The following is an 8,975-nucleotide window of genomic DNA, read 5'->3' on the forward strand; positions in this document are numbered from 1 at the left end:
GTTTTGTTCTTGCGAATTTTATGTATTTAACTGAAAAAAAAAATTATAATATAAGAATTGTGGTTTGTTTATAGTATTTTATGCTTAACTGTCAGGTTCTAAGCATATTCCAGGGAGAACAATTATGTTAAATAGGCCTATATATGTTTCTTGTTCTGTTCAAAAGTCAAACATTCTAACGGAACATTATCTTGATAGTCATGTAGTGTAACTTCACTTGTGGAACAATAACTTTTGACTTGCTCCTTAGAAGTTTGGAGTCATTGTGGGTCAAGGATATGTTAAATTCAGACATAAAAAAATATCAATTCCAAATTGGAATACTTTCTACTTTTTTGCCAAATACTGCATTAAGGTCAGCATTTTGTATTTTACATTGCAATACATATTTGTTTTTAGACATTGATTATCTGTTTTGTATAACCCTCTCATAAGACCTTCTGTGCCTTTTATGCCACTATTGTTTTTTTGTTTTCATGAACTATTCTAAGAGCCATAGTCTTCAGTATTTCTGTAAGTCTCAGATCTAGCCCACTTGGCCCAGTGTGTGAACATCTAATTTGGACAATAATTAAACGCTCCTTCTGAATGTCAGCTCAGATTTCTTGTTTAGGAGATTTTAAATGTTAGTAAGTATTAGGTGTGTTCAAATCATACATTCCTTTAAGGAAGTAATGATTTCTGATGGCTGTCTGTTGACATTGTTAGTCATTATTGTCCTGTGTGTAAACTTGCTAATTATTTTATTTGTTTGTATTTCAGCAAGCAGAAAACTTTGCCTCGGAACATTAGTGCCATTTCAAATTTAAGATATTGTAAAGTTTTAAATGATCTTTTTATCTGTCTTTTTTTCCCTTTTGGCTACAAATTAAGTGCAATTTTGTGTTGTTTCTGGAGTGTATGCAATAGTTTTCTATTTGCTGAAACCGCTTCATCAGCCATGTCATAGTTTTATGACATTGAGTTATTTTTACACATTTGCATGGAATGACTTCACTTGTTTGTTCATATTTATTCATAACCTTGGCTATCATTTCAGTATTAAGGACAGGTTTGTATGCGTTATTACTAGCAGATCCGCTGCCTCTTTGCAGCTCTACTTGAAATATTACAGGTACAATGTAAGCTATACTGCCTCGTATGTTTTCTTTTTTTACAGTGCTGATGTACAGTGTTGTGCTTTTTTTTTTTTACATTTATGCTTCTCTGTAGTTTATCATGAGGAACACATTATAGGCCCATGTCTGTCTTAACATTTCTCAATAAACTAATATAAAATATTACATTTAGCTTCAAGTTGTATATTGGTAGTTGACAATTAGACACTTTTCCAAGAAAGCAGAGTGGGGAAAGGATTTGCCTGGAGAGAGGAGCGGGTTGAGTGCAATTCTATATACTTAAAAATGAGCAATTACTGTTTTTTGAACTATTGTACAAAAGCAATATTGCACAACGGTTCCGTAGTAGCCTACTAATGATCAAATCAGGGTTGTGCTGATATTAAGAAAAAAGATTTCCTGCTCAGGTGTTGATGGATAACATAGACATTTTTTTCTTACTTTAAAAAAAAAACTTAGTTCCCATATTTCCCGTTATATCTGAACATAAATTGACAGTTGATGACACTAGTAGGACATGTGCAGAGAGATATTTATTTTGACAGGGTTAAACAAAAAAAAAACAAGTGCCACAAAGAAACGGAACCGTCTTATTATACGCTACCGTGTGTGTATAAAAATGTATATTATTTATACATTATATAACTTTATTATAAATTCTAAATAAACTATTATTATCGTTTTAGATAAAGTATAGCCCTCACTGCGTACCGTGTCTAATATACTAATATTCAGCAAGTGTTTCTTCAATGCAACCGAAGGGAATCGAATCTAGACTTTACACTAAATAGAAACTGAATTTGCGTGAACTTCCGTGTGTAACCCTCACTTTGATCGGAACTTCCGGCAATTCTCACCACGGTCTCCGCCCCTCCATATACAACACAATGGGCGTTTCCAAACAAAAGACAGCAGAGGGCACTTCAAAATGGGAGGTCAGTCAAACTTCTATTTGTTATTTATAAGTATAAATATGAACTATAAATACATACTTTTTACTTTATAAAGTGAGTTTTATAGGATCTTATGCTCACAAGCTTGAGCTGCTTCGACTAGTTTTGCCTCGACAGTTGTTGTTGTGCTCTATTACGGTGTATTAAGTCTACCCTGCTTAATATGTTGCATTTCAGAAGCTCTATAATCTGTTGATATAGTATTTCTGAATTTATAAGGCGTTTTGTTGGCTAAAAGGCATTGAAATAACACTCAATCTACTTCAAAAGTATGTTTGACAGTCTTGCGTTCCCGGTGTCTCTGCTCAATGTAATATTTATGAGGTGCCTCCATCTACTGGCTGAAATGTGCACAGCATTTATAGAGATGTTTGTTACTAGTCTGGATTATTTAAAGGAATAGTTTATCCCAAAAATATATATATTTTAAATTTTACACTGTCATTTAGTCGTTACAACTTCAGGGATCTTATCTATGCACAATCAGCTTGTAACACTCCAAAGAGAAAGGAAAACTTGAAATCGCATCATATGACCCCTTTAATAATGGGGTTTTTCAATTTATGAGTAAAACAAGGTTTGTGGGAAACATACATTTACTATACTATACTTTTTGCTGTACAACTTATATTACACACACTTATACTGAAAACACAAATTTTGAAGTAGTTATTATTATTATTTTTTAAATGTGTTCATAACTACATAAGAATGTTTGGGGTGTGCGAGTGAGCAGCAAAACGTATTTTAATATGCTGATTATCAATATTTAAAACCGTTGAGTATTTTTTTTTCTTCAGGATTCTTTGATGAATAGAAAGATCCAAATATCAGCATTTATCTGAAATAAAAAACTTGTAACATTATACACTATTCCATTCAGTATCATTTTTATAAATTTTTTGGGAAAGAAATTATAGAAATTAATACTTTTATTTAGCAAGGATGCTTAAAATTGATCAAAAGTGATGATAAAGGCATTTATAATGTTACAAAAGATTTCAAATTCAGATAAATAGTGTTCATATCGATATCAGAATTATATCGTATCGACCGAAATGAAGAAATATATTGTGATATCAATTTTGGCCATATCGTCCAGTCCTACGTTTAAGTATCATCAAGTTATGTTTACCACAGACCTTGTTTTACTCATGAACTGAAAAACCCCATTGGAAAATCTCAAGGGAACCCATGGTGAATTAGTCTTCCAGGTTTTATTATTATAGCTGCAGCACTCTATACATATAAACAGTCCATATTTGTACTTTACTTCTTTTTCCAATAATGATATTCCCAAACATTAGTTCAGGGATTTGGATGTGCCCACCTGTATCAGGCTGGCGGAGCTGCTGTCTCATCTACAGGACAAAGGAGAGGAGGCATGTCGAGAGTTTTACAGTGCACTGCACCTCCACGTGGAGGACGTTTATTTCAGCTTACCCACACGTCTCCGACTCAGAGGTTGGCAGAACCATCATTTTCCACTCGTAACCACTCAAAAACGTCATACTTGTGAGGATATTCATTTAGTTTTTTCAATGCAGCATATCATTTCTGATTCATAGTGGTTGTGGAAATTTATTTAAAGGAATAGTTCACCCCAAAATTCAAATATACTGAAAATTTACTCACCCCCAGGCCATCCAAGATGTAGATGAGTTTGTTTCTCCATCTGAACAGATTTGGATCCTCTGCAGTGAGTAAAAAGATCACAATAGTCCACAAGTACAGAACACAACTTCAGTGAGGTGAAATTAATGTAATAATTTCATCAAGGCATTTTTCAACTTACAAAAACTGTCCATAACAGTTCTCAACAAATATGTTGGTGGATTTTGATGTGAGAGGACAACAGGGCAACACTTTTCCCCAATGTTCCCCACTTTTCTCCAGTGGAAAAAGCACAACACTTTTTCACTGGAGGAAGTTTTATTATGGATTATGTTAACATATGGATATGTTATTATTTTGGCCAGAAGCAGCGGTTTAAAGTTAAAATGGCTTAATGAATTTATTACAAACATGCAGCTTTTCACGTCACAAGACATTAATTAATGGAATGGGGTCATGTGGATTACTTGTAGATTATTATGTTTTTATCAGCTGTTTGGAGTCTCATTCTGACGGCACCCATTCACTGCAGAGGATCCATTGGTGAGCAAGTGATGTAATGCGATGTGATGTAATAAAATTATCTAAATCTGTTCCAATGAAGAAATAAACTCATCTATATATTGCATGGCCTGAGGGTGAATACATTTTCATTTTTGGGTGAACTATTCCTTTAAGCTTGTTATTAAGCTTTACTTGGAAGCGTTTTTGGTTTGAACACCAAGTTTGATTTGTTTTTGTAGATTCTGGTGAACCAGTCGGCCCAATCCCGAGTCCCACAGACAGATATGTAATAAATGACCATAGTAAGTCAACCTTTTCTGTGATTATGCACTAGTAAACAATTTATATAAATTGTTCCATCATGTTTTTTTTGCTTTGTTTTTTTGTCATTGCCCAGGTCCGTTTTTCTTCCTTAGTTGTTTCAGTGTGGCTGTAGGAGCAGCTCTGCTTTATTACTATGGTGGTAAGCGCACAAACTTGTTAATATCTTCACACCCACATCAAATATGAATTTCCTAGATTGAAAGTGCTCAAAATGTTCTTATCTGCAGAGTCCAAGCAGGTGTCAGGCTCCAGCAGCGCTCTGGGTCTGGCTGCGATGGGTCTTAGTAGAAAAGTGCGGGACGTTCTCATCTGGTACATAGAAGATGGAAAATAATGGATTTTTTGCTGCCTTAAAAAAATAATTTAGACACCGTAATCAATTCCGAAATACTCAATTACCCATGTCAAAAATATAAAAATTTTAATTCAGGTTTAAAAAAAAAAAAAAAGATGTACATTACTATGTAAATACAGAAATTATTGCTTTAAGGCAGAATTTCAAAGATTTGATTGTAAGGTTTCAAAATATAGAATCTCGTTACAATTTAAATATAACAATAGAATGGTTTATATAATTACTTAACATCTGTAATCAAACATTACAGTCATGCATTTGAAATAATAGCCATTTATATGCAGTACCAAGAGCAGGAACTCATTACCTTTTAAGAAATGTTGGGTAGGAACCAAACTCGCTACTTAGGCTGAAGTATTCAGTTGAAGTTGAAACGCAGAGCTGCTCTGTGAATGTTGCAACCCTTGTTCTGTTTGTGAATTTGTTTTATTGTACTTGAAAAATAGACCTCAAACTCATTTATATATTATTTATAGTCTCACAGACTTGGGAATTATTTGGGCAAGAGATTATTTTAGTAAAACGTGGACACAAAATTCACTACACCATTTAGTGGATTCAAAACTGGGTAAGCTTGACAAATCAAATAGATCAACGCGTCAGAATATTTTGACATGCAAGACAATAAAGACCACAGGTAAATCTGAACCTTGGAGTATTAGGAGTTTGTTACTTTGTAATACCTTTTTTGTGGGCTAAGATTTCAACAGTTGTGTTTATATTGTTCGTTTACTTTTATATTAGCAGCATGTTTGTACTGGTTTGTGTACTAATAATTCATATTCTCAATTTACTCTTGTGGCCTTGTTTCTGCAGTGCAGTTGTGTTTTGTAAAACCTATTTGAAACGTTTGGCCTAGAAACTTTTCAGATAAATGGCACGTTCACAATAGTTAACTGAGAAACTATATATTTTTTTTGTCAGAGGCTAAAAAAAATATTAGGCTAAATAAAACTGTGGAACTGTTGCTAATGTACTTGCACTAATGTTTTGATATACCAGAGCAAACACTTGTGGACAAGTGGAAAACGATTGCTGAAAAATAGTTTTATTGATGTCAGAATGATTGTTTTGTTCTTAAATGCAGCAGCTTTAGGTCTGAAGAAGACCAGTGCGCAATATTGAATGTAAAAACAACTTTAAGTAGGTCTACTATTGATCTGTGCACTGAAATAATTACGTAATGCATTTATTTGTAATTGCTTGGTTTTCATTGGACTAATACTGTTCTCTACAAGTGAAAAAAGGCAATCTTTGGTCATTTATACAAACAATATCCATATAAAATGTACAAAAATTTCAAGAAACAAACATATGGATAGTAAATCACAACAAACATCAAGACACTAAATAACTTTAAAACTTAGTCACAAATATTTCAAAGAAAAAAACAATAGGCTTCGTTCTGTCTGTAGCATAGCTCCTTGTCAGTAGATGACGCTCTTATTTCAGTGTTTACTGCATCAATGCAATCAGACAACATGCATATCAAGTTCTTTTTTAATACTTAAACCAAACAACTCAATTTATGACGCTTTTGGTCTACTAATACAAGATAAAAATGTGCTAGATTTATGATGGCAAATCAGATTTAGTATTCATGTTTTGTAAAGGTACTGCATTTTGTAAGAAAAGATTTAAACTCTTCATATATTCATGATCAGCTTGAACTGTAAGTACCTTGTTCTGACTTTAAGCAGTTTATCCATGCGGCAAGACCTTTTAAGTAAAAACAAACACAAACGTGCCATGTGCAAGAGTTGCATTCTGTTAAACCACACGTGAAATGAGTCCATTTCCCCCTAACCACAGTGATCAGAGGCTTTCAGGTAGACAGTATGAAGATCCAATGTAAGGTGAGGTGCTACTGTCCCTTTCAGGCTTGAAAGGTATTGTTTGTCATTGTCTTGATTATTTTCAGTCTCAATCTCAAATCTATTAAAATATTTGATCCAATTTCATATTCAAATGCATTTTAACAATGTGAAGTACATATATAATTAAACAATTATATGTAATTGCATTTTTTAATTCAATTTAGAATTTATGGTCCACAACGTATAGTATTTTAGTATACTAGTAGCAGCTCATTTTGGGATTTAAAAAAAGTTTCTGCAAAACATAAGGCATATTTACTTAGAGGCACATTTGAATATGTCATGACAACTTTTTTGATTTTTGATAATAAATGTCCAACTATATATACACCTGTAGGAATCCCTAAACTGGAGTTGCCAATTAAGTTTTTGTGTGCTCTGGTCTTTGGATGCCAAATGCGGTGATGAAAATATTTACTACTACGATGATAAAGACGAGAGCTGTGACGATGTTCTCCAGAAGATTCAGTATGAAGTGTTTACTTGTGTCATTCAGATTCCACTTCACTGTAGAACAAAAGCAATAACAGCAGCTCATTATGTAATTCAGAACATTTACGAAAACTGATTTAACAGCTTCTTAAATTAAAATGAAAGGGTAAAATCTGACAAATATGGGACAAGAAAATGATAATTATATGGTGTCCATCGTTCAGTAGTGACGGCTCATGTTTAAAAGAACTCGCATAATTACTGTAAAACTTTCAATACCAAAGCTGAAGCCCATTTTCCACCAATTAGAGTGTGATTGTGATCACAATCGATTCCAGTGTAAAGCACAGTGTTGTGTTTAAGGAAATACTAGACAGTTAATGGACGCTGGGTGTTTTTTGAAGTTGAGCATATGAATATTTCTCAAATTGGGACGGAATTTCTTTATATGATTGAAACCTCTTTCTCAAACTGAGAAAGCTCTTACTCTCACTTTGTGGACAAAAATAAAAGTGAAAGTAAAAGCATTTCTAATGGAAACACCAAAGTGTTGCAGGACTGACTTTTACCACCTGATATAATTATGCTGAAATACTAAATGCACAATAGCAAACAGATTTGTGTAGGATCAACCTCTCTGCAACTTCTGTACTGAAAGTTCTGTTCTAGTATCATGTATCAGTTCTCCTTCTACACAATTATTATTGGATTGAATTGCCAAATGTTAAAATAATTCACCCAAAAATTACAATTCTGTCATCGTGTACTTACCCTCATGTCTTTCGAAACCCTGTAAAGAATTTTCTCTCTTTCATAGAACACAAATGGAATTTATTATTACAGCAAAACATCCATGCTGCTTTTTTCTGTATAATAGAAGTGAATGGTGGCAAGGCAAGACATATATTTGTCTGTCCTGTGTTCATCCATAACTGTCTGGTTTGGTTCAGCAACCAAATCAGATATCAAGAGACTACAACGGACAGTCAGGACTGCTGAGAGGATTATTGGTGCCCCTCTGCCCAGCCTCCAAGATCTTTACATCTCCAGAGTGAGGAAAAGGGCTAAAAAAATCACCTTGGACCCCTTACACCCAGCCCATTCTCTCTTCGAACTATTGCCTTTTGGCCGGTGCTACAGAGCACTGACCACCAGAACAGCCACACTGTAAAAAATGACCGTGAATTTAACGGTAAAAGACTGTAAAAATGCTACAGTAAAAGCCTGTTAAATGGTTAACGGTAAATTCCCCTACTATATACGGTGAAAAACTGTATTGGACATTACATGTATTGGACATTAATTTTACGGTAGTATACCGTTTTTGGAAGTGAAAAATACCGTATAATTTACAATGAATAACCGTAAATTGACATTCCCAGAATTCCCTGCGTTACATTTAAAATTGTATGTTTTTTTGTTGAAATAACTATGTTTCTTCTTAGTTTTTTCTTATCAGTTTTGTATATTAGGGTTGTGTGTTACACCTAATGTTGTTAAATGAATGTTTATTGCATTATTTCAGTTTCATGTGTGTTACCATAATGGTGTTTAGTGTTTGTGTGAATGACACTGTGCACCTTCTATATATGTTATTATTTAAAAGCTGCTTTGGTTCATCATGTGACTTTCTCATCACCACCTGCATTTGGTGGTTATCAGTGTATTACAAAGGTACAAAACAGATTTCAGTACTTTAATAGGTTGGTATATTAACATTATATCAAATTAAATCACGTTATTTAACTGTAAATTTAAAAAAACCGTAAAACCTAAAACGTTGCTACCGTATTTTTTA

At 33.6% G+C, this 8,975-nt stretch overlaps 2 protein-coding genes across 3 annotated transcripts in view; one reads left to right on the forward strand and one right to left on the reverse strand.

Annotated features, from left to right (window-relative positions):
• Positions 1–2,342: 2,342 nt before the first annotated feature.
• LOC107582430 (caspase recruitment domain-containing protein 19-like) lies at positions 2,343–4,954 on the forward strand. The gene is made up of 5 exons (XM_016268277.1): positions 2,343–2,381; positions 3,379–3,535; positions 4,429–4,491; positions 4,587–4,652; positions 4,741–4,954. Exons 1-5 carry the CDS (start codon positions 2,343–2,345, stop codon positions 4,845–4,847), a joined length of 432 nt encoding a protein of 143 aa, XP_016123763.1. The 3' UTR covers positions 4,848–4,954.
• Positions 4,955–6,855: 1,901 nt separating this feature from the next.
• LOC107582383 (ninjurin-1-like) overlaps positions 6,856–8,975 on the reverse strand; it is a 12,138-nt gene continuing 10,018 nt past the window's right edge. Inside the window, exons 3-4 of one of the 2 annotated variants that reach the window (XM_016268195.1) lie at positions 7,077–7,252; positions 6,856–6,980 (exon numbers count right to left, since the gene is read on the reverse strand). In XM_016268195.1, coding sequence (XP_016123681.1) covers positions 7,107–7,252 — 146 coding nt within the window. In that variant the 3' untranslated portion in view covers positions 6,856–6,980; positions 7,077–7,106. Of the gene's footprint in view, positions 7,253–8,975 lie in introns of both variants that reach the window. The other variant, XM_016268194.1, reaches the window with a different exon arrangement.

This window comes from Sinocyclocheilus grahami, unplaced genomic scaffold, assembly GCF_001515645.1.
Source record: "Sinocyclocheilus grahami isolate Dianchi unplaced genomic scaffold, SAMN03320097.WGS_v1.1 scaffold44.1, whole genome shotgun sequence".
NCBI lineage: Eukaryota > Metazoa > Chordata > Actinopteri > Cypriniformes > Cyprinidae > Sinocyclocheilus > Sinocyclocheilus grahami.

Bases quoted from the DNA above. Each gene is read 5' to 3' on its own strand.
- LOC107582430 (XM_016268277.1), top strand. From the start codon at position 2,343: ATGTTTGACAGTCTTGCGTTCCCGGTGTCTCTGCTCAAT. The intron at 2,382-3,378 runs GTAATATTTATG...CCCAAACATTAG, and splicing joins TCCCGGTGTCTCTGCTCAAT to TTCAGGGATTTGGATGTGCC. The intron at 3,536-4,428 runs GTTGGCAGAACC...TTGTTTTTGTAG, and splicing joins CACACGTCTCCGACTCAGAG to ATTCTGGTGAACCAGTCGGC.